We start from the raw sequence: 25,013 nt of genomic DNA on the forward strand, positions 1-25,013 counted from the left end.
TCATTGGAAGCATTGCTTAGCAGCCTTGGCAAGAATGAGTTAAATTACCAATAAACATTTCTGGATCTTGTTTACTTGTTTATCAAGGAGAACTAATTTCTTGCAGGACAAAAATTGAGAGCTCACTGTGGCCTTCAGGCAAGTCCACAAAATCCCCATTAATAAGTGTTAAGTGCCCATGCTAAGGGTAGACTCAATTTTAGCACCTAGTTGATATTTGCTATAATCTAAATTAATGATTAAAGTGAAGATTTGCTTAATGGTTAAGTTTTTTTGTTTTAATCCAGCTATGTTAGATACTAAAGAAGGCTTCCCCACAATCCATATGCATCTGCTTTGACTGGTGGTTTCTATCAACCTACAAAGACTGTGGCTTATTGGTGAGGGCAGCTGGACAACTCTGAGAGCAACTTAGAGAAATCCATCTTGGGCACACTCTATAAAGGAGCTCCTTCTCTGCAAATAGCACCCCAGATAAGTGCACAAAAGCAAGACACCCTCGTGGACCTACTTCCTCCCGCTTTCAACACCCTGATGCCTGAAGGTGAGGTCTCCTTCCTGTGTGTCTTAGAAGCTGTGAGCTCACTTAGGTAATGAGAGGCCTGCGACAGCCTGAGCACCGCACATCTGCAGGCTTTCCTACCAGACCTTTGCCTAAAGGTTATTTTTCTCATGAGGAGAGACTCTAGGTTAGAAGACTGATAAAAGTAAGGTTGCATTTAAAGCTACATTACTTTAAATAGAGAACTGATCTAGGGATTATTTTTCTCAAGTGGGGACAATATTTGCTTAATCATAAAGTTTTTCATTTTGTTTTTTGTTTTTTTGATCCAGCTGTGCTTGATACTAAAGGAGGTTTTCCCACATATGCATCTTCTGTATTTTGAAATTACAACTATGGACAGTTATGGCTAATCATAGTAGATTGTCTTCCCTTCTTTTAACACCTTGGATGAATTTTGGGGCACATTAATGTGTTATGTGAAGATGGATGTTGAATGTAAGTTTCTCTGCCATTCTTAGCCAATATATAAAAATTACATTAGCCTAATTGCTAAAAATGCCAAGGATTTGCGTTCAGTATCTTTCTGGACAATGTAGTTTTCTTGTTTTCTTACCATATAGATACTCTATAGATTCACCTCAGCCAGCCATCTTAAAATACCTGCATGGGCAACAGAGAGATCTACGGAGAAAGTTTGGGTAAAATCATTGCATATGAAAATAGGTATGGGGTTTATTTTGGGGGGATGGAAATGTTCTGGAATCAGACCATGATGATGGTTACACAACATGATGAATATCCTAAAAACTAATGAAATGTACGCTTTAAAATGGTGAATTTTTATGTTGTATAAGTTACATCTCAATTTTTTTGGACAAAAGCGTTGTTATAATCAGTGTATATGAGTCCCTCCTACTAGAGAGGCCTTAGACACATGGCCTATCAGGGCTTGGCAGCATCAGTCAGCATGGGAAAGCCTGCAGTTTGTGAAGAGCTCTTGGCACCCTTTTCCCAGCCTTCTCAATGGCTTCGTCTCCGTGTATCCATTCTAGGCGAATGCCTCCATGTTGTAAGTCTGAGGAGATGCTTTTAAGAAGTGAATACTCAGCAAGTGTGAGACTCCTAGTTGTTGGTAGTTGTACTTTAAATTGTCTCTGAATTGGTAACCGTTATAAAGAACAAGCACACTTTTCCCAATACCTTCATAAAATGAATTATGTTTACTTCCTAGGGTGGGTGGGATGTAGAAGAGGTTGCTGTTCTGCTAAAATGAATTGATTCTGTTCATCAGGTATTGTGATGATTGTTCTGATGTTCACATGGGCATTTCTGTAAGAATAGGCCATGTGTTTTAGGCATTTAAAGTGATATCAATGGCTATAATATTTTCGTTCAAATAATCTCAACAAACTTTTAATATTTTCTCTATAAAATCCCTCAACTTTCACCCCTTTTTTCTTTGCCAGTGTGTAGAATTTGACAGCAGTATCAAGAGCTGATGAGGAGGAGAAGATGGAAAGGAGTCTAGCAACTTAAAAATCTCATAGCGTTCTGTGAGGTGACCTTTTTCCTGTTGGTGGCTCAATTTATTTAGGAGACAAAGAAGATACTAAGGCCTGTGATAGTACCGTCATGTCATATCTGAGCTTATTTTCCTCCCTTATTCTTTACATCACAGTTTGCTTTTTGTGTTCATAAGTTGACTCATTTGTTTCCTATTAGTATTTGAAACACCATATGGTCACCATAAGTCCTAACAAAATGACTTCTAATGAGGAGGGGAAGACCCATGTTCCCACCTTCCTATGAAATTTTGGCCTATTCACAAAACTACCCCATTGAAGAGAGATAGTTATGCTTAGGAAGGAAGAGGTTGATAAAAACGTTTGGCATGGTGTTCTATGACTTAAAAATTTTAAGTAGTAGTTTTTATATCTAAGCTTTTATTAATTTTGGTAAGAACATTACTATATCGTTTTTATTTCACTTTTAGTGCTAAGAGGTGCCAAGCATCTGGTAGCCTGCCAGTTTAGGATTTGTGTAAGTCAAACAACATGAATTAGAAACTTGTACTTATATTTTCTTATTTAAAACCAAACAGAACAGATTTTACTATTGAACTTCTATAATGAACACATAAAATGAATATTAAATATCCAATAGAGTACATTGAAGTTAACATTTCTGTTTTTGTTTTTAGTAACTTATTTTATGGTATTGAAATTATGGCCTGTCAGAAACTCCCAGACATATTTTCAACAGCGTCTAGAGAGCCACTTATGCTTATTTGTTACTACTCTTGTTTTTCCTATAGCTCAGTTAAGAAAAGCATAGTTAACAGCATGGTGTTTAAGACTAGTGACTCTAGGACCAGACTGTCTGGGTTTGAAGCCCAACTCTGCCGCTTACTAGCTGTGGGACCTTGGGCAAGTGACTTCCCTCTTTGTGTGTCAGTTTCCTGATGATACCAATGATACCTGTGCCAAGGGGTAGTTATGAGGATTCAGTGAGTTAATGTATATAAGGTGCTTAAAACCGTGCCTGGCACTTAGCACAGTGTAAGTACTATTCTTATCAATGTCTGAACAGTGCTCAGGTTACTGCTTTCAGTTGCATTGCTACCTCCTTCAACAGCCTGTGGGTCCGTGTTGTCTTCAGAGCACTCTCCTCTCTTCCCTGTCCATTCGAATTTCACTTCAGTCGCAGTTCTTATAGCCTCCATCAGCCTGGTTATATCTCAGACAATGAATTTGTGTTCTCAACAGAACTACTCTTTCAGGGATCAAGACTGTTGTACAGAAGTGTTCAAAATAACACATCAGTTAAAACCTTTATACTAAAATGTTTGTCAAATTGGAAGCTTTTGAGGCCAGCTATTTACAGGAAAACTCTGAACCAAAGCAAGGTGTTATCTAATTTAGGGAACGAACCAGGGTTTTCAGTACCGCTCACAGATTCTCCAGAATTAGTGACGTTGAGTCACTGATCACATGAACTTTCCTCAGTTTTACCACTTCCAGGATCCTTAGGGCAAGTGAAAATCAGACAGGAGGAACCAGGAACACCAACGTTGCACCGTTCATGGTTCTTGTTAGTTCTTGGGGCCGGGACATGTCACAGATATCAGCTTTTTCCCAGTGAGAATGGGCTGAAATCATTTGCTGGTGAGTGACTCCACCCCACCTTAAAGTGTTTGCTTGCTTAAGTGCCTGTGGTGCTTGTACTGTGGGTTCCTGTGTATGTAACTGTGTGTTAAGATAGTTTCATTGTATCTAGGAGGTTGGTACTGGCCCCAAGGTCTTTGGCTAAAACCCGGTTATAGGATTAAAGCCTGTCTTAAAGATTTAGACACATGCAGAAATTCACTAGATGCTTATTTTGTTTGCCTGAATAATACTATCTGGGCTTGCTTTTTCTGCCAGAGAGAGTGTTCTAAACCAGGATCACTTCAGAAGATAGCACGTTATCTTATTTATCTTTTTTTTTTTTTTTTTGCGGTAAGTGGGCCTCTCACCGATGTGGCCTCTCCGTTGCGGAGCACAGGCTCCAGACGCACAGGCTCAGCGGCCATGGCTCACGGGCCCAGCCGCTCCGCGGCATGTGGGATCTTCCCGGACCGGGGCACGAACCCGCGTCCCCTGCATCGGCAGGTGGACTCTCAACCACTGCCCCTCCAGGGAAGCCCACGTTATCTTATCTTAAATAAAGATTTGGACAAATAATTGTCCAAATATTTACCAATAACTAATTTTAGCTTTATTTGGCGTTTTTTTAAAAAGCCATTTTTTTTTTGTAACTCTTACTGGTGTGGTTATTGTCATAAAGTTGTATGGTTTCTGGGTTATGTTTGGTGTCAAAACAGAATGTGTATGTATATCCTTACAAACATTGAATCCAGAACTAATAGTTTACCTAAAGCTCTTCAAAAATGAGGAAAGGTTTTTCAGCAAATTGTAAGAAATATTTATTTTTACATACACACACACACACACACACACACACACGGAAAAGTAATTTAGGATTCTTAATCTACTGCTTATCTGCTCTTACAATATTCTCCTTGAAGTTAAAAAAGATTTTATTCTCAAACTTAAAAATGAAGAATCTTTGGTAAGTCATGAACTATGAGCTCTGTGACTAAATTTCTTTATAGGAGTTATGTATGGGGAAAATAAAGTAGCCAGTAGGGTTAATATAAATATGGAAAACAGATTATAAATAAGTGTCATTTGAGCCTTTGGACACCACAGTGTTGTCTTCGACAGTGACTGGAATTTTTTTGGGTTTTTTGTTTTGTTTTTTCTTTCCTTTGCTAGTTTCAGAATCCTATCACATTGTGGCTAGATTTCATTAAGCAATATTTAAGAACAGGACCATTTCTTGCATTTTAAGATTCTGTTTCCGTGATAAAGCTTGATTATTGCTTGAAATAGATGAAATTCGGATTTAATAAGACTAGCTGTAATAAAGATGAACAGCGGTGGCTTATTAGGGATATGGGTACATCTGTCACGTTGCCAGATCTCTGCTACCCCTGTGTGAGTCTCATGAGCAGTGACCACTGACTAGCCAGGAGAGCAGCTGGCTCCCCAGGAGCAGAGCCATGACCTTCAGTCTGCGAGCTGTCAGGGGTGGGTTTCTACTGTCAGCTCTGTCTGTTGCCCCCTTTTTGTTGGGCTCACAGATTGCTGTTCACTGTGCACATTGGGATCAAGTCCCGAGCACACACCATCTCTTCCTGTTGCTTCTCCAGAGGCCATCATTGTCTTGCCTATGTGCCTTTTTATTCAAATCTGACCATTTTACATACGTATCCAATCAGACTTTACAAATCATAAGCAGGATGACATTCTAATAGTCATTTGTTTTACAAAAAGATTTACCACAGTTCACTTTTAACTTAAAAGAACTCTTCTGACTTATTAGCATCATATATCTTTCATTTAATTTTGGAAAAGCCGCGATAACCACTAAAATCAATAATACTGGGTGTAGTTTTCTTTCCAGTTTTTCTTTCTGCATATAGTTTACCTAATTGTCCAGTTATATATATATAGTTTTTTCTTTCACTTAATATATCTCTAGTTTGTACCCAGCTTTTGCCAAATAGTCATCATAATACCTTTTAGTTGTTTGAGGAAACAGAAAAAGGAATTTAATACATCTCTGTTTATCTCTGCACATTCTCAGCAGCAATTACAGAGTGAGCCATCCCACTGGTTGCTTTTCTAGTCTGCATGTGAAGCTGAAGATCTTAAATTTAGTGTTGAGGGTGAGGAACAAGGCTGTGCAGACTTTGTGGGCAAAGTAGCTAGAGCAGTTACTGATTTCTTAATTGCCAGGAGAAGCATCTGAGTTGCTTGTCTGTGTTTTGCTGGGTTAGTGCATAGCTGCTGTGGACCAGGCTTGTACCACTTGGGTTGCTTTAACACTTTTGCTTTTTCTTGGACAAACATGTCCTGAACACCTGCTACAAGCTGGCTTTGTGCAGGGGTACAAAGATGAATAGACCTGGCTGTATACAAAGCAGTTGAAATCAACTGTGGTGGGGCCATACCTGCTGTATTCACACAGTATGGTGGAAACATGGAAGAGAGGGCAATTAATACCACTGGCAGGGCAGGAAACTCTTATGCAGAGAGAAGCCAGAAGGGCGATCCAGACACAGGAGCAACATGATTGAAAGTATGGAGGTCAAAAATGAGGGGAGGCTATGGTGTGTGGAGCAGAGGTCAATAAACTATGGCTCATACGACACATCTAGCCTGCTACCTGCTTTTGTATGGCCCGTGGACTAAGAATAGTTTTTGCATTTTTAATGGTTGAAAAAGAATATTTCATGGCACATGAAAATTATATGAAATTTAATTTTCGGGACTTCCCTGGCAGTCCGGTGGTTAAGGCTCTGTGCTTCAAATGCAGGAAGTGTGGGTTCGATCCCTGGTTGGGGAATTAAGATCCCACATGCCGTGTGGCCCAAAAAAAAAAAAAAGAAATTTAATTTTCAGCATCCATAAATACAGCTTTATTGGAAGCCACGCTCATTGGTTTAGATATTGTCTATGGCTGCTTTTGCAGTTTAACCACAGAGTTCAGTAGTTCTGATGGAGACCAGACTGTTGCTCTGCATTGCTCTTCAGTGCGCTACAAATCATGGTGACACAGTTACAACTTGACAGTGTTTCCGGCGCCATGTGTGTTAGCATACCACAACGTTTTATTTATTCTTTATTACCAGTGCCTAAGTATCACGTCAAAACGAGAAGAGAAGAATGGACTTGGAATGTCGTGTTTTTAGGGCACGGGAGTGTGGATTTTCTTGTCACTGAATTAGTTGGCAAAGCTATCTGTAATTAAAAAGCTGTGCTGAAAGAATCCATTAACATTACCAGACTATGTAGTTGTCACAATATTCCCAACTCATAGGAAGGCAACGGTCAGAAAAATCAGAAAATTCTAAAGAGACTGTTTCATTACAGCAGAATTTCTTCACAAAAATGAAAACGAGGCTATAACTGAAGTAAGTTTCTGAGTGGCTCATGTGTTAGCTAAGCAAGGAAAGCCATTTACGGATAGAGAATTAATTAAATTATGTTTGAGGGAAGAAGCTGAAGAAACATGTCCAGAGAAAACAAACTTGTTTAAGAGCATTAGCCTTTCAGCAAGAACAATTTCTCAAAATGTTGAGGTCAATGGGAAAAACATCAGTGGTCAATTAAAAAACAAGGCAAATGATTTTGTGTGGTTTTTCTTGGCTCTTGATGTGTCAACAGAAGCTACTGTTTTATTCATGAAGTCAGTGCCGCGTATGAAGTGACTGAAGAAGTAGCTTCTATGAATAGTCTACTTAAAACAACTACAGCTGAGGATATTTTCTTTTCAAAAACATTAAGAAAACACTTAATTCACTACGGCCTGAAGTATAATCTGCTGATATCTGTTACAACTGATGATGGTAGGAATATGTGTGGAGCAGAAAAAGATTTAATTGGACAAATTTACAAAGCTTATGAAAACATAAGGTGTTTAAAGCCTGTGGTTATTCATTGTATTCATCAGCAGGGACTCTGGAAAGTATTCGAATCTGTCATGAGTTCTTGAACTGCTAGGATCAGTGATGAGCTTCACTCCCTCTTGTGGACTTAACAATCCTCAATTCCATGAATTTTTATCAAAAATAAAAGCTGAATATTCTGGCATGCCCTACTACACAACTAGATAGCTTAGCAGTGGTGAAGTTTTCTTGTAATTTTTTGAGTTCAGGGCTGAGATTGAAATTTTTCTGAAAGAAGAATCATTCTCAACCACTATTACCGAATGCTGAATGGCTTTGGAAGTTAGCTTTTACTGCAGGCTTGATAATGTTTCTTAATGAATTCACCCTAAAATTACAAGACAAAACATCACTTATACGCAAACCTTATGTTGCAGTAAAGTCATTTTGACAACTAACGTTTGAAACATGTCATGTCAAACTACCTTACACACTTCCTCTGCTGCCAGAAGTTAAAACAAAGGTGAGCTCTCTATCCCTACACAAATTTACCATGGATGTGATTTCATTCATTCATTGATTGATGCATCGGGTCTTAGTTGTGGCGCGCAGGCTCAGTGCCACACAGCATGTGGGATCTTAGTTCCCCGACCAGGGATCGAACCTGCGTACCTGCACTGGAAGGCAGATTCTTAACCACTGGACCACCAGGGAAGTCCCTACCATGGATATGATTTCTGAACACAAATTATAGTTTGAGCAGTGATTTTGCATCTTGATAGGAATACAAAGGAAATTTCCATATTTCAAAATCCATGTACCTTTGCAAATGAGTTCATGCCAAACCTTCAATTGGAAGTAGTTAAAAGAAAAGCATCATATGGGGGGATATATGTATACTTACAGCTGATTCACTGTTATACAACAGAAGCTAACACAACATTGTAAAGCAATTATACTCCAATAAAGATATTTAAAAAAGTATCAAGACACTAGTAGAATTCTATAAATGTATTCTAAGAGCAATATACTCAATTAAAATCATGCTTGTAGAATGATAACAGCATTTGTCAGTACCTATCTATGTGAAAAGACATCTTCAAAGGTGAAATAAGTAAAATCTTATTACAGAAGCAACATTAACAGATGAACATTCGTAACCAATTTTGGTGAAAGGGACCCCCAACTTTGCAAATGTTATTCCTGCCACCCTAAGTTCATTCTTATTAGTAGACCTGTGTTACCAAAAATTATAGCCAATTATTATTTTCACCAATAAAAAATCTGTGGAAATTTGTTTTTTCTCTTGTTACGTAAGTACGTACGTAATATCCTCAGTTTGGCCTTTTAGCCCTCAAAGTCTGAAATACTTACTCTATGGTCCTTTACAGAAAAAGGTTTGCTGACCCTGCTGTAGAGTTTAGCTTGCTGTTGGTGAGAGGAGCAGGTCAGTGGCAGCAGGGGAGGTAGAGTCAGAGTGAGGCCATGCTAAGCACGATTCTAGAAGCAGGGGGGAACTAGATAGATATGGATTAAAACGTCAGCTACGTCCTCCCCATTGCCTCTAAATTTACGTGGTTTTGGGACTTCCCTGGCGGTCCAGTGGTTAAGACTTCGCCTTCCAACACAGGGGGTGCGGGGTCAGTCCCTGGCCAGGGAGCTAAGATCCCACATGCATTGCGGCCAAAGAACCGAAACAGAAAACAGAAACAATACTGTAACAAATTCAATAAAGACTTAAATTGGTCCATGTCAAAAAAAAAAAAAAAATCTTGGAAAAAAACTGAAAAAGGACTTCCCTGGTGGCGCAGTGGTTAAGAATCCACCTGCCAGTGCGGGGGACACAGGTTCAATCCCTGGTCAGGGAAGATCCCACATGCTGAGGAGCAACTAAGCCCGCAAGCCACAACTACCGAGCCTGTACTCTAGAGCCCGCGAGCCGCAACTACGGAGCCTGTGCTCCACAACTACTGAAGCCCGTGCATCTAGCGCCTGTGCTCCGCGATGAAGAGTAGCCCCGGCTCCCCGCAACTAGAGAAAGCCCGCGCGCAGCAACGAAGACCCAATGCAGCCAAAAATAAATAAAAATAAATAATTAAAAAAATAAATTTATGTAGTTTTTCTAACAGTCATCTCTAATACTTTTCTGTTTATTCAGTTTATTCAAATTCTGCTCACCCTCCTACCCAGAGGAGAGTGAAACACCCAAACAGATAAAGCTATTAAGTGAGACAATTTAGAATAGGATTTAAAGTTCAGCTGGAGGGAATTCCCTGCGGTTAATAGGACTCTGTGTTTTCGCTGCCAAGGGCGTGGGTTCCATTCCTGGTCCTCAGAGGACTAAGATCCCGCAAGCTGAGCGTACAGCCCCAAAAATAAAGTTTAGCTGGAAATTGAGCTGGTAGCAGTTAGCACTTGATTTAACACCTTAAGAGTGATGTAGGGACTTCCCTGGCGGTCCAGTGGTTAAGACTTCACCTTTCAATGCAGGGGGTGCGGGTTCGATCCCTGGTCAATCCCTGGTTAGGGAGCTAAGATCCCACATGCCTCTTGCGGCCAAAAAACTAAAACAGAACAGAAGCAACATTGTAACAAATTCAATAAAGACTTTAAATATGGTCCACATCAAAAAAGTCTTAGAAAAAGAAAAAATGATGTAATTTACTGCATATATTGTTAATTCCTTATGTTATCACTGTTGGTTTAATGGGGCAAGTGATTGAATTTTGATTTCAAGTAGCCTGAATTTTGCTGTTTTAGAATTTTGGAAAGTAAAGATAATCCAGTAAATATTGAAAGTATCATTTGATTTTTTTAAAAATGTTTGCATGTATTTGATTTTAAAAGTTTTTAGGGAAAGGTATTAGTTTTATAAAGCAGTTCAGTAATATGATACATTATGATTATATTTGTGTAAAAGTACTGGGAGAAAATTAACCAAAAGTCTAGCATTATTTGTGGTGGGATTAAGGGTGATTTCGTCCTTTTTTAAAAAAAAAATATATTTTTTTAAATTTATTTTTGTTTGGCTGCATTGGGTCTTTATTTCTGCGCGCGGGCTTTCTCTAGTTGCAGTGAGCGGGGGCTACTCTTCGTCCCGGTGCGCGGGCTTCTCATTGCGGTGGCTTCTTTTGTTTTGGAGCACCGGCTCTAGGTGCGCGGGCTCAGTAGTTGTGGCTCGTGGGCTCTAGAGCACAGGCCCAGTAGTTGTGGCTCACAGGCTTAGTTGCTTTGCGGCATGTGGGATCTTCCCGGACCAGGACTTGAACCCGTGTCCCCTGCGTTGGCAGGCAGATTCTCAACCACTGCGCCACCAGGGAAGTCCCCCCTTTTCTACATTTAAAAACTTTTTGTAAGTGGGCATGTTACTTGCACAATGATCCTTTACATTTACAGATAAACCATTAATAGGATAATTAATATGATGTCCTAAAAAGGAGTGAAAGATAACTTTGAAAGTCAGCCCCTGTTGGGACAAATGCAGGTGCTGCTCCTTAGTCAAGGTGAGACTCTGAGCAACCTCAGTGTTCCTCCAACCTTCGTTGATCCTCCTGGGAAGGACGAAGATGTGGCTTTTTCCATCAACTCTTACTGATTCAGGGCCTGAGTGGTTTCTTGACTCATCCTGGCCACAGTAGGTCACTGAGGCCTTGCAATTTGAAGCTAGTCCACATTTATTGTCTTTTATCCTTGAGTGCGGGTATTCCTGGGAGATGGAAGTGTGAAGAATTGAGCTCTGTGGCCCTGTGCGCCCCCCAGATCTTGGAGTGGGGCAGGGGTGGTTGGCGAGTCTTCTCTCCTAACCAGGGATTCCAGGACTTCTTGGTTTTCCTGAGAGCTGGTTGAATTGGAACGAGTAAGTTTCAGCCTATTTTCTTAGATCTTATGCTTTCAAACCTTTAAAATGGAAAGATCTGTTGGAGCTTAATGGAGACAGTTGTTCATTTCCACTGAAATTTGTTTCATTTCAATCCATGAAAGTAGAAAAGAGTGATTGCTAAGTGCGTTTCTCCTTGCTGTCTGGGCAGTGCGTTGCTGGTTAGCACAGGGTTAGAGGGGGACAGGGAGAGTGGGAAGTTCTGACTAAACATTTTGGTTCCCAGGTGGAGGATGGCGCAGTTCTGTTAATGGCTTAAGCAGAAGGTTAGACATTTCTCTCATTGATTATTGTTGGTTGAAAGTGGGTATTCTGCTGGCCTAGACTCAGTCATTTGGCCCCTTCTCTCGTGAGAGGCTTTTCTGCAGGACAGTCCGCCCTGTCTGCAGAGTTACAAATTTCCTGCACTGTAGTGTTTTTCACCAGGGAATAGGATTAAGCTTCCAGCTCTCAATGTCTGCCTGTGCGCGGCATCATAAAATTGTTGATACCTTTGTAGACTTTGCCTCTTGTGTGACTTCTTGTTACATTCGTTCAGCAAACTGTCACTGTACTGGGTTATTGCATGCTTGCTGCCAAGGACTTTATAATCTAGTAATAGAGGAAAACATACACATTATTAATATGCAGTGCAGGATAAGGACTATAAGAAATGTCCAGAGAAAGTGCTGTAAAAGCTTAGAGATGATAACTTAGCTGGAGACAAGGGCAGGAGGGGGAGGATAGGTAGAGGTCAAGGAAAACTTCATGGAAGTGATGGCATCAGAAGATTAATTACCATTGAATTCAGCCTTGAAAGATTTCTACAGGTGAAGAAGGGGACATGAGGAAAGGCAGGGAAGTTAAAGATCTCGTTGCAAGACACCAAGGACTCCAGTGTTACTGGATTCAAGAGAAATGAGGCTGGAAGAGTTCATTGGACCGGATGTGTAGGGCTTGAAATGCCAGGCCGCATAGTTGGTCTTTATCAGTGGCTACTCGTGGAAGCTAAAGGCTTTTAAGAAAGTGAAAATTACATTTGGGTTCTGGGAAGAATGATGAGTACTGTGCAACATAAACTGGACAGGGGAGAGGCCGGATACAAGGAGACCGGTTTATTAAGAGGTACCAAGTGCCTGACCCATGGTGGTGGGAATGGAGATGAAGAGGCTTAGAATGAGGTAATTTGTTGCCTCCATGTCTTTCCTCTGTGACACCTCTGCCAGCTGGAGCCCTTTGGAGCCGTAGCATCTGTAGGTGACACTGTGGACATGGCTGCCCCAGAGAAGCAGGCTTGCCAGGAACTCTCTCCGAGAGGACAGACTGTGTCCACAGTCACTTCTCTGGACTGCCTCCCTGGGTTTTTACTGAGGCATTGATTACTAAGCAGGCAGATGCCACTCTTAGGGTTGCTAGATTTAGCAAACAAACATAGAGGATGCCAGGGACTTCCCTGGTGGTCCAGTGGTTAAGACTCCGTGCTCCCAATGCAGGGGGCCTGGGTTCAGTTCCTGGTCAGGGAACTAGATCCCACACGCATGCCTCAACTAAAGATCCTGCACGTGGCAATGAAGATCCCGTGTGCTGCAACTAGGACCCAGCGCAGCCAAATAAATAAAAGAAGAAACCCAAGCTGTGCTTTAAAAAAAAAAAAGAGGATGCCAGTTAGATTGAAATTTCAGATAATGGATAATTTTTTAGTATAAGCATGTCCCACAAAATATTTGATGTATCTGATATTCCAGTTTAACTGGATGTCCTGTATTTAGTCTGTCAGTCCTAACTATCAATACTTCTCATTCTTCCCTGGCCCTGGGATCAGCTTCATCCGCTCCCATTTCCTACCTGTTACCTCCTGAATTAGTCTCCTGTGGGTCAGGAGTCAGGTAGCGTATGTGCTGCGCAGGAGAGATCAGTCTAGCAGTTCGGGGGGTTGGTGTCCCAACTCAGTGCCAGGGTTTGATACCGCCACATGCTGTACCTGTGTACAGTATGCAGGGCAGATTTCTGTCTATAACCAGACAGAGAGGGAGACAGGAAGACCTTACGTTCCAACGTCAGAGGGGCTGTGAGAGGCTCTACGGAGCCTTCCAGGTTTCAACCCAGTGTCTCAGAATATATCTGCAGCCTGGAGATGATATCCCTGAAATGTGGCTCCTCCCACACCTCACCTCATCCTCATTTCCCTTTTCCAGCTCTACCCCACTCACATTCCACAAAGGCGCTTGGAGCTCTTTGACTTAGGCATACTGTTGCTAAGCTCGTGCCGTTCCCTTTGCCTAAAACACCCTTCCCACATTCTTCACCCACAAGTACCTCTCCTTCCCTTTCCCCTTCCTCTGTGCCAGCCTGGGTCAAGGATCCTTCCTCTGGGTTCCCAAAGAGCCCTCTGCAAACCTTCCTCATAACCTTTTCCACAGTTGATTGATTCCACCTGTTACTGGTGTGTCTCCCATGAAAATATGGGCTTCCTAAGGGTAAGGACCTGCTACGTCAGTGTCCTCAGCGCTCACCACCATGCCTGCACCTAGTAGGTGCTCAGTAAATAGGTGCTGAACGAATAGGATGCTGTTTGGGAGCTTCACTGCCCCTTAAACCCCCATCTGTGTTCTTTAGGGAGCACCCAGCTCCAGCTTCCCCCTGCCCAGTACACACGCCTGGACACTTCTCCACACTTCAGGGCTGGGAGGATTTGGGGTTTTTTGGCCACGCCACATGGCTTGTGGGATCTTAGTTTCCCCGACCAGGGATTGAACCCGGGCCCTTGGCAATGAAAGCACGGAGTCCTAACCACTGGACTGCCAGGCAATTCCCCTTGTCTGGGAGGATTTTACAGCACTCTCATTAGCGTTAAAGAAAACCTGTCTGGAAAGTCTCAGCCCTGGACCTACCTGTCCCCACACCTTCCATATGCCCAGACTGATAAGGCCCTGCATAGCCTGGCATGAGCCAAAGACATGGGCTGGACCCTCTCGCCTGTTTCCCAGGCATTCCAGTGCCAGGTGGCTGCTCTCTTCACCCTCCCTTCTGCACACAACCTTCTGTGCCTTCTAGAACCATCCTCCTCACTGGCATCAAATGCCTTCTATCAAGCCATTTGTTGCCTTCATTGCTAGGGTTTGAAGGAATGAATATAGAGAACTGGGCTGCCTGCTTGTGCCCACCGTGTGTCTGTGTGTGTGTGTGTCGGGGGGTGGGGGGGGCAGTGGCGGTAAATCTAAGAAACCTTCCACCTGGACACAAAGTGAATGAAAACACGGATGGGTGGTTTGGTTCTGTAAGGGGGTTAAGTGGGTCAGGCCTTCCACTGGGTGGTGTGGGGGGAGGAGCTTCGGGTCGTCTTTTTTTTTTTTTTTTTTTTGCGGTACGCGGGCATCTCACTGTTGTGGCTTCTCCTGTTGCGGAGCACAAGCTCCGGACGCACAGGCTCAGCAGCCATGGCTCATGGGCCCAGCCGCTCCGCAGCATGTGGGATCTTCCCAGACAGGGGCACGAACCCACATCCCCTGCATTGGCAGGGGGACTCCCAACCACTGCGCCACCAAGGGAAGCCCTGTCTTGGTTTTTAGATGCAGAGCAAAGGAGAGAGATGCAGGTTGGGAGGAGGCTGGGAGGACAGACAGAGCCCCCACCCCCAGGTTAGGACAGAGATAGAATACCTCAGCTGCTGCAGGTACTCATTTGCAAGACTGTTGTGGGAGGCAAGGCTGAGAGGGAGTCTCTTCAGATGCTTCCAACATGAGCTTCACAAACAGACTTGGGTAATGCTAGGAAGTGTCTCTGGAAGGAGGTCAGCGGACAGGACAGTGATGACCTGTGTCAGTGGTCCGGAAGGACACCTTGTGACCTGGGCTCTCAGCTCTAGAGCAGCAGCCGTCCTGGCCCTTGGCCTTGTGCCCCAGCCCTGCTCCTGAGACAAGTGAGGCCTCCAGGAACTGGCAGGCAGATTGGGCAGCAGAGACCCTTGCAGGAAGTTTAGGAGAGGCTCCTCGAGCTCTGGTGTGCAGCCTTTTCCCTGTGATCAGTGGTTTGGCCTGGGAAACCTCGGGGAGCGCTCAGAGAACAAACCACTGACGAAGCGCTCCTCTGGTCACCGTGGCAGAGGCAGCTGACCACTGAGGGCCCTTGTGGTCTATGGTTCCTGCCCTTCAGGCTGGCTGGGGACCCGCGTATTAGGAAGGATCCTGATACTGAGGGCCTGCCTTAGCTCTGGGTCTTTTCTGGTGTCTCAGTTGAACTAGTCCCCCCAGAGTAGGGCCCTTGGGGGACTTGGTGGCCAACTTCTTGCTGGGAAACAAGGGACTTACCTCTCCGCTCCTGGCCCACCCTACTCGGGGCTCTCCCTGCAGGTACCTGAAGGAATTCCGCACTGAGCAGTGCCCGCTCTTTGTGCAACACAAATGTACTCAGCATCGGCCCTACACCTGCTTCCACTGGCATTTCGTGAACCAGCGACGCCGCCGGTCCATCCGCCGTCGGGACGGCACCTTCAACTACAGCCCCGACGTCTACTGCACCAAGTACGACGAGGCCACAGGCCTCTGCCCGGAGGGCGACGAGTGAGTGCTGCCCAGCCTGCCCTCAGAGGAGCCCCCTGCCTCCTGGATCAGATGCCCTCACAATAGTCCAGTCAGAGTCCAAGAAGCCAGCCAGAGCCTGCCTTTGGGGACCTGCTGCAGCCTGGCCCACCGTCCTATGGTTTGGACCTGGGTTCAGACCCCGCCATCATCTGGGGGAGACCCCTTCTCCTTTCCCTACTTTTGGGAAGCCCTACACAGGCCTTTCTTCTGCTAAGCCTAAGGGCCACATCTGAACCAAAGTGGCTTCCTGGGCCTTCTTGTCTGGTCCCTTGCAGGTCACAAGGACCCTCTCCCCAGCCCGTACTACCCACTCCATCCCATGCAGTTCCCACCAAGGCTGGCTGTTTAGTGACATACAGCCTCTCTAGTTCCCTTTTTGCTGACCCTAAATATTTTGCCACAAAGCTCTGTGAAGAGACAGGGCATAACACATGACAAACATGAGGTGGCAAACCTGGGAACGTCACTGAGGGAGCACTTACTGACCCTGCCTAACAAGTGTCTCAGCCGTGCGGAGGTGGTGACGGAGGCACTGCAGGGTGTTCTGTGGGTGCACCTCACTGAACCACCCGACACCAGCTCTTCCATTTCTCCCAGGGGTCAAAGGCTTGCTCACCCCTCCCCCCCAGCTTCATGAAGCACCCAGGGCCCGAGGGCGTTTGCTTCTCTGAAGACCCCTGACCTAGGCAGTGTTTGTTCTCCCAAGAGTGCCCCCCTCTGGAGCTTCTCTTCAGGACAGCCCAGGGCACTGGCTGAGTAGTCTTTGAGAAGCTGCAGTGGGAATGCCAGGCCTTTCAGGGCCCACTTTGGGCTACAGCACCCACCGGCAGTGGGAGGGTGGCTCTGTTACCTCAGCAGGACTCGTCACTTGCTTGCCTCTTTGACCCACCATCAGTACACCCGCTGGGTCATGAGAAAGCCTTCAACGGGCAGGGAAGGGCACGGCTGGTAGCCCAGGCTGCAGGGGGCGAAGGTGAGTGACCCCCACCCCTGCTGCTGTGTTTCAGGTGCCCATTCCTGCACAGGACCACAGGGGACACTGAGCGCAGGTACCACCTGCGCTACTATAAGACTGGAATCTGCATCCACGAGACAGACTCAAAAGGCAACTGCACCAAAAACGGCCTGCACTGCGCTTTTGCTCATGGGCCCCATGACCTCCGCTCCCCTGTCTACGACATCAGGTGGGCTGATGGCTGAGGGCCGGGGTGGGGGCCTGGCTGCAGACGCGGTGAGTACCACCGACGGAGTGCAGGGCTGGCACTCTGGTTCCTTCCTCCTCATGCCCTCTCCCCGCTCTCTCTGTCCTCTCCTCTCTTCCCAGGGAGCTCCAGGCAATGGAGGCCTTGCAGAACGGCCAGACCACAGTAGAGGGCAGCATAGAGGGCCAGTCGGCTGGGGCTGCAAGCCACGCTATGATAGAAAAAATCCTCAGTGAGGAGCCTCGGTGGCAAGGTAAAGGTGGCCACACAAATGGCCATGCCCCCTCCCACCAGCTGTCTGTCCTCCCCCCTCTCCTCCCCATGGCTGCTCTGAGGACATGGCTCACCACCACCTGTTGCCTTCTCCAGCCCAAGCCACCGCCTCTGCTGGGAGGCACTTGCCCCCTCATCCCACCTCACATCCCGCCAACTGCAGCCCTGGCATCCGGTGGCACTTCTGGGGGAGTCTCCCCAGACACACCTTGCCCTGCTCCCGTCACCCCAGGTGCTCCCTAAATTCCGTCAGGAGGCTTTCACACATACACAGTCGTACACGTATATGAGTACACATAGGTGTATTCTCAACCCTCCTGCGGACGCCCTTTTAACTCTGAGCTGTGAGTATCTCCAGTGAGGGACGGCGGCATCCTCCTTACCTCTCTCCCGGGTCTCAGTCTTGGCATTGGCCCACGAGGAGGTGGCCCTGCTCATACCTCTCACAAAAGCCTCAGCTCCTAGACTCCTTCCTAGTGGCTTCTCCTTCCCCTCCCCGCACCCCGCCCCTGCCTCATCCACCTGACCCCTGCCTCTGGCCCCCTGTGCAGAGACCGCTTATGTGCTGGGGAACTATAAGACGGAGCCGTGCAAGAAGCCCCCACGGCTGTGCCGCCAGGGTTATGCCTGTCCCTACTACCACAACAGCAAGGACCGGCGGCGGAGTCCCCGGAAACACAAATACAGGTCCTTTGGCCCAAGCAGGCCAGCCGTGGGAGGGAGGGTGGCAGGGAAGGGATCACTGCAGGGGCTGCTTGCACTGTGCTCTCAGGGAGGCCAGCCCGGGGATCACAGAATCACAGCACCCAGGTACGAGGGGAGAGAATGGTCAGGATAGCTGAACGATAGGGGGCCTTCCTGGATCCTCCTTTGGCATGAAATGAGGATCTTGGGTTAGAAGCCCCTCTAGTTCGGATCCTGAGAGGCGTTTGCCAGGGCCCAGCTGTGGTGTGGTTGTAGCCTGGCTCTCCTTGGGCTGCACAGTGCTCGGGGGGAGGACTTGGCTAAAGCGAGCAAAACAGTGTCCTTCTTGGTGATGCAGCCAGGTTGGGCCAGAGAAGCAAAGCCAGGCTTCTGGCCCCAGTAAGGCCCTCACTCTGCCGCTGATGTTTCCTACTTCTGAGCCTGGCTGTGCAAAGCCGGGAGACCAGAGAGGGGTCCTGAACAGCAGCGATCTCATTGGCTCCCCCAGATCCGCTCTGCGTCCATCTGACCCCACCCTCTTATTTAACCAGGTCATCTCCATGTCCGAACGTAAAACACGGGGACGAGTGGGGTGACCCTGGCAAGTGTGAGAACGGCGACTCCTGCCAGTACTGCCACACCCGCACGGAGCAGCAGTTCCACCCAGAGGTGGGCCTTGGAGCTGGCGCCCGAGCTGCGGCCCTTCGAGGGTTGGGGGTAGCTTAACATATCCTCTTTGGAAAGCAAGGAGGAAGGAAAGGAGGGTCCGGGCCGATGCTGGCAGAATCCATCCTGACACCATCCTGGGAGGGGTCTGTAGCCACAGGCTCCCCCCGGGCAGTACGTAAAGGAGCCCCACACCCTGATTCGGCAGCTTTCCACACTCACCGAGCAGCCCTTGGCCCCCGGTTTTGTTTCCCCAAGCCCCCCTGATAGGGAGAGCACGCACTGGGCATGGTGACTTGGCCGTTCTGGGCTTTGCACCACTTGTGGTACTTAACGTAGCACCAAGATTTAAAAAATAAGAAATCCCCTTACCGTTGTCCTGTACCACATGAGGGCCTAGGGTACCAGCAGCTTCCCTGGTGCAGCCCCTAGCCCCACGGTGTGGCCTGGGCTCTGTCAGTGCCACAGTCTCACATACGGTATGTAAGAAATCCCCTTACCGTTGTCCTGTACCATATGAGGGCCTAGGGTACCAGCAGCTTCCCTGGTGCAGCCCCTAGCCCCACGGTGTGGCCTGGGCTCTGTCAGTGCCACAGTCTCACATACGGTATGTAGAGGCATGTGCTGTCCCTTCCCTTGGTTCCATGGAGGTCAGGACACCCTGAGATAGACACACGGACGGAAACTATGTGATGTGGGCTACAGACAGCAGGGTAGAAAGTTAGGTCCAGCGTAGATCCCAACCCAGAGTGCTCCAGGGTGGATGGGTGTTGCCTGTGAACTTGGCTCCCTTAATGCCCAGACTTACATTGGAAGGTCACAGCCCTGGCCAAGATCATGAGTTGAGAGTAGCATGGAGAAGATCCCTTTGTGAGAGCTGGGTCAGGGCTGGTTGTGCCTGTGACCACAGGAGGGGGGTGGTCCCTGGCATGCGGGCGGCAGTGTCTGCTCACTCTGGCTTGAGTAAGCAGTTGGCAGGGAGAGACTTAAGGAAGCGGCATCGGGTGGGGAGGAGAAAGGAGAGATTTCTAAGCTAACCCAGCCATGCTGAAGGCACCCCTGGCTGCCTTTCTCTCTCTGCCCAAGCCTGACCCACCTCTGTTCTGCTCTGCCCTCCAGATCTATAAATCTACCAAGTGCAACGACATGCAGCAGTCGGGCAGCTGTCCCCGAGGACCCTTCTGCGCCTTCGCCCACGTAGACCGTATGCTGTTCCCATTGCCCTGGGGCAGTGCCCTCTCCACCCTCCCCTTCCGTCCCCCCTCCCCCTAAGTTCAGTGTTAGCCAGCAGTGGGCCCCTGTCCCCCCTGGAAGTTCCATTCCCCCACCCCCCCGCCCCACCTCTCTGGAACTGGTCTCAAAACCCTGGAGCTTCCAAGGCCGTGAGACAGCAGGGACTGTGCCCCTGGTTGCACACTCACAGGCCCAGGCAGGGTGAGGCACCCTCCCCGAGCCAACTAGGCAAATCCCAGCAGCCACCCCGTGCCCCACCCATGGCAGACATCACTAACTGAACACAGCACTCTGCCCTGCTGAGAGCAGAGCTGTCCAATCAAAATTTAATGCAACCCCCCTTATGTCATTTTAGATATTTTAGTAACCACATCTAAAAAGAAGAAAAAGAAATAGGTCAATTTTTAATAATATATTTTTATTTAATCCAACATAAAATAATATCATTTAAAATGCAGTCAACATAAAATCAAGATATTTTCCTTTTTTTTTTTCAAACCAAGTCTTTGAAAGCTGGCATGTACTTGAATAGCTGCAGCACATTCCAGTCCAGACTAGGCACATTCTGGTTGCTCAGCAGCTGCATGTGGTCCTGGGCTGCGGTGCTGCTCGGTGCCACTCCAGACCACCACCGCCAGTCTCAGAGACGGGTTTGAGTTACAACCTGTGTCTACCCCAGGCCACTGCTCTGTTTGTCCTTAACCTCTTTCTAGCCTTAGGCCTTATCTCTGGGATTAGAGTGAAAAATAAACTGAGGCCCCAGGGAGGGGGAAGCACACATGTGGCTCAGAGGTGGGCCCAGCCGAGGCAGCACAGAGAAGCAATGAATGGCCCAAGCTTTGGAGGCGTGTGGATTGGGGTTCAAATCCCAGCTCTTCTGTTTCCTAGCTCAGCCCCCTTGGGAGATGTACCTTACCTCTCTGAGCCTCAGTTTCCTTATCTGTAAAATGGAGACCATGGTATCACTTCTGTCTTCCAGTCATTGTGAAGATTTACGATTAATACAAATTGCCTGGCACATATAAGTGCACAGCACGTGATATTAATAGAAACAGAAGCCTTCCCTTTATACATGGGGGATGCATGCGCTCCTTTAAGAGAGACCCAGATGCATTTTTGAAGGGACAGAGCTGGCTCAGGAGCCTGCTGACACCCTGCCCCTGTCTCTTGCAGAGCCACCCCTCAGTGACGACCTGCAGCCTTCCTCAGCTGTGTCCAGCCCCACCCAGCCAGGTCCCGTCTTGTACATGCCGTCTGCTGCCGGAGACTCGGTGCCCGTGAGCCCTTCCAGCCCGCATGCCCCTGACCTCAGCGCTGTACGTGCCTGTCCAGGGGGTGGGGTGGGTACCATGCCTGCCCAGAGCCAACACCTGCCTCTCGTGCCCTGTGCTTGGGGAGGAGGCCTCCGCCCAAGGGTGCTGCCCTTTCTGCCCCAGGGTTCTTCTGTCAAAAGCTGATAGTGGCTGGAGTGGTGTCCCCAGAGCCCTGCGATCAGCCTGGGTAGAGCTGATCACAGGTAGTAGAAGGGACAAAGCCTGTCTGCCCCCCAACACACAGCTTCCACATGGGGTTCTGGGTCCTGGGTGGTGGTTGCTGCCCCCTGGCCAGTTAAAAAGGAACTGAGCCCCTTGATGAAGGGTCTCCCTCCCACGCAGGGACGGAGAATGGGCCGTGCCGCAGCCTGCATTTTGCCCACCAGCCTGCTCTCTGCCTTCTCTGCAGCTCCTCTGTAGAAACAGCAGCCTCGGCAGCCCATCTAACCTCTGTGGCTCCCCACCGGGCTCCATCAGGAAGCCCCCGAATCTGGAAGGCATTGTCTTCCCTGGGGAGTCCGGCCTCGCCCCTGGCAGTTATAAGAAGGCTCCTGGCTTCGAGAGGGAAGACCAGGTGGGAGCTGAGTACCTGAAAACTTTGAAATGCCAGGTAAGGGATGAGGGGGCAGCCCAGTGAGGTTAGCATGGGCTAACCTGCATGCGGCAAGAGAAGACCTGGAGGGTTGTCCTGGCCCAGCTATGGGGAATGTGGCTGGGAGATAGGAAGCCCCTGTTCCCAGCCTCTTCAAGACTGAGCGGAGCGGGTGAGGCCATCCCATTTTACAGATGAAGACAGGCAGGTTAGAGGCTGAGCACCTCACCCAGTGTCAGAGCCAGTTAATAGAGGGGAAAGGGTACTATTCCGTCTTCTGACCCCACGTCCGGACTTTGCCCTGCCCTGTGCTGCCTTGATGGGACAGCAGGGCCTTGGGGAGCAGGACAAGGGGTGTGGAACTGGCTTATCTGTGACTTGGAGTCACAGGGAGGAGAGGAGCAGCTCCCCGGGTTCCCAGGGTAGGGAAGGAGGGTGCGTGTGTGTGAAGGGGGACTGTACAACAGGTGTCTGGTGCCTCCTTCCCCCTCAGTGAGCCATGGCAAGTTGATGCTTAGGAGGACTCATGGGCTCAGGGTCCCTCCCTAGCACCACATTCATCTCCTGCTCCCTGACTTTTCTCTCAGGCCAAGTTAAAACCCCACTCACTAGAGCCCAGGAGTCAAGAGCAGCCTCTGCTTCAGCCCAAACAGGTAAAGAGCCCTCAGCCCCCTTTCTCCCCTTCTGGCACCTGCTGTGGACAGGACAGGCCCAGAACCCCAGGAGGCTTCTTCGGGGAGCACGGGGCACCGCTTTCCCTACAAACTGAGGGCAGGATTAAGGTGGGGCCTCAGCCCCAAATTCAGAGAGGGTGGGAGTCAGGCCCTTGAGCCCCTCATCTCCGGACTCACTCATTAGCCAGTCAAAAAAAATATGAAACATCTGTCCTTGCACTGAACTTGCTTCTCCCTTCCCCTACTGCAGAACTTTAGGGATGAGTAGGCCCTGCAGCCTCCAAGCCACACCTGTCCAACTCCAGCCTCCCAACAAGGTGTTGAGGGCAACCAGGCGAGAGCTGGGATACACCCTTCCCTTCTGCCCTAGCCAGCCCCCGCCTCCAGCCCCCATCCGTGGGCAGCCATCCCACTATGTCTCTTCTTCACTCTCTCGTTGCAGGATATGCTGGGCATCCTCCCTGTGGGCAGCCCCCTGACCTCAAGCATCTCTTCTAGTATCACCTCCAGCCTAGCAGCTACTCCCCCTAGCCCCGCCGGCACCAGCAGTGTTCCTGGCATGAATGCAAATGCTCTGCCCTTCTACCCCACCAGCGACACGGTAGAGTCGGTCATAGGTAATTGGGCCATTTCTGTTGCTAAGTCTAGGAGCAGGTCTGGAGTTGGAGATACTAGGACTCTGGAGTGAGACTCAAACCAGCATACTGGTCACTTTAGACATCTGTCTTGGGAGAGTCAGAGGGTGGGCATTCTGAGCCCTTTGACCTAAATGGAACATGAGCCCAAGGTGTAGGGCCAAGACTAGCCTTTATAGCCAATTAGCCCTCCAGTTTGCTCTTCTGTGCAGATTAGAAAGAAATGCCTCTTCCCATGGGTCTGTGCAGTCTCATTCCATGACATACGTCATTCAACCCCAGCTAGGTATCCTTGTGAAAAACCTGCACAGCTGTCCTTAGAGTTCCTGGTCATCAGAAGCCACTGCCCTTCTCTTTCAGCAGTCATTTATGGGTGCCACTTTGTGCTAGGTCCTACTGCAGGCACTGGGGTGACAGAGATGAAGACATGCTGTTCCTGCCCTCCCAGTCCAGTTCCTCAGAGCGCAGTGGACATTTGTTGGGCAACTACTGTACACTAGCCACTGAGGGTCCAGAGACCTGCCTGCCCTCAGTGAGCTCAGGGGTGAGACATACAAGCTGTAACGTCAGGGGACAAGACCTCTGTCAGCTGGATTAGAACTCATTTCCCCCGGGTGTATCGAAGAAGGCTTCTGAAAGGAGAGCCATTTGAGTGGGACTTGGCTAGGGGATCGGTGTTGGCAGAGGGGCAGCCCAGGCACAAGCAGAGGCTTGAGCGAGCACAGCTCCAGTGGGACTGAGCTCAAAGATGAGGCAGGGGCAGGAGTAGAGGCAGTAAAGGGCAGGTGGGTCCAGGAGGTGAGGCCTGGAACCTCGGGACTGTGTGGGCCCTCGGGAGGCTGGGAGGCTCACACTCCAGTCACTCTGTCTCTAGAGTCTGCCCTGGATGACCTGGACCTGAACGAGTTTGGGGTAGCTGCCCTAGAGAAGACTTTCGATAACAGCACGGTGCCCCACCCAGGCAGCATCACAATCGGTACTGGGCATGGGTGGGCAGGATGGCTTGGGAGGGCCCCTGGGGTCCAGCCTGGCCTGGGGATGAGCAGACGAGCCACGCCCTGCTCAGTGTGGCCCCGCGTGGCTTGCCCGGCACTCACTCGGCCATGCCCCTCACTCGGCCACGCCCCTCACTCGGCCACACTCCTGGGCCTCTCTTGCAGGCGGCAGTTTGCTGCAGAGCTCCGCACCCGTGAACATCCCTGGCTCCTTGAGCAGCTCTGCTTCCTTCCACTCAGCATCCCCGTCCCCTCCTGTCAGCCTCTCCTCGCATTTCCTGCAGCAGCCCCAGGGCCACCTGAGCCAGTCAGAAAACACATTTTTGGGGACGTCAGCATCTCATGGATCTTTGGGTAAGAGGGGGTATGGCTCTCTAAGGCCTGGGGCAGGCATCTGGGCTTTTGGAAAGTGCCTTTGGCCATTTTGTCCACGGCTAGAGGCAGTGCAGAGTGGAGGTTAGAGTAGGGGCTCTGGGCACGGAGGCGAGTCAGGCCCCGGTTCCATGATTCTCTGAGGTGTGTGAACCTGGACAAGTGACTTAGTCTCTCTGTCTTAGTTTCCTCTGTGAAATGGGTATAATGGCAGCACCCACCTCGTGTGGTGGTTGTGAGGCTTAAAGGAAATAACATGAGTGAAGTGCTTAGGCCCCGGGCCAGTGCACAGTGAGAAGTGTGGCCTGAGAGTTGCCAGGGTCTAGGTCTGCTCTCCGTGCCAGTGTGGCAGCTCTGCCTAGTCACCCAGAGCTCCTCGGGGCCAAGGGAGAGGTCTGAACAGGCTCGGCCCTGGCGCAGGGCGGCCTCCCTGTCCAGC

The 25,013-nt window shown here is 48.5% G+C and overlaps 1 protein-coding gene across 3 annotated transcripts in view; it reads left to right on the plus strand.

Moving 5' to 3' along the window:
• UNK (unk zinc finger) overlaps positions 1 to 25,013 on the plus strand; it is a 33,983-nt gene that overhangs the window by 3,892 nt on the left and 5,078 nt on the right. The window contains exons 2-16 of one of the 3 annotated variants that reach the window (XM_030837694.2): positions 288 to 544; positions 835 to 1,000; positions 1,126 to 1,228; positions 15,705 to 15,914; positions 16,943 to 17,119; positions 17,260 to 17,390; positions 17,962 to 18,097; positions 18,646 to 18,763; positions 19,880 to 19,964; positions 21,167 to 21,309; positions 21,716 to 21,916; positions 22,486 to 22,551; positions 23,015 to 23,189; positions 24,082 to 24,183; positions 24,368 to 24,556. In XM_030837694.2, coding sequence (XP_030693554.1) covers positions 1,170 to 1,228; positions 15,705 to 15,914; positions 16,943 to 17,119; positions 17,260 to 17,390; positions 17,962 to 18,097; positions 18,646 to 18,763; positions 19,880 to 19,964; positions 21,167 to 21,309; positions 21,716 to 21,916; positions 22,486 to 22,551; positions 23,015 to 23,189; positions 24,082 to 24,183; positions 24,368 to 24,556 — 1,792 coding nt within the window. In that variant the 5' untranslated portion in view covers positions 288 to 544; positions 835 to 1,000; positions 1,126 to 1,169. The remainder of the gene's footprint in view (positions 1 to 287; positions 545 to 834; positions 1,001 to 1,125; positions 1,229 to 15,704; positions 15,915 to 16,942; positions 17,120 to 17,259; positions 17,391 to 17,961; positions 18,098 to 18,645; positions 18,764 to 19,879; positions 19,965 to 21,166; positions 21,310 to 21,715; positions 21,917 to 22,485; positions 22,552 to 23,014; positions 23,190 to 24,081; positions 24,184 to 24,367; positions 24,557 to 25,013) is intronic. The other 2 variants (XM_060291066.1, XM_030837698.3) reach the window with 2 other exon arrangements.

Source organism: Globicephala melas, chromosome 20, assembly GCF_963455315.2.
Source record: "Globicephala melas chromosome 20, mGloMel1.2, whole genome shotgun sequence".
NCBI lineage: Eukaryota > Metazoa > Chordata > Mammalia > Artiodactyla > Delphinidae > Globicephala > Globicephala melas.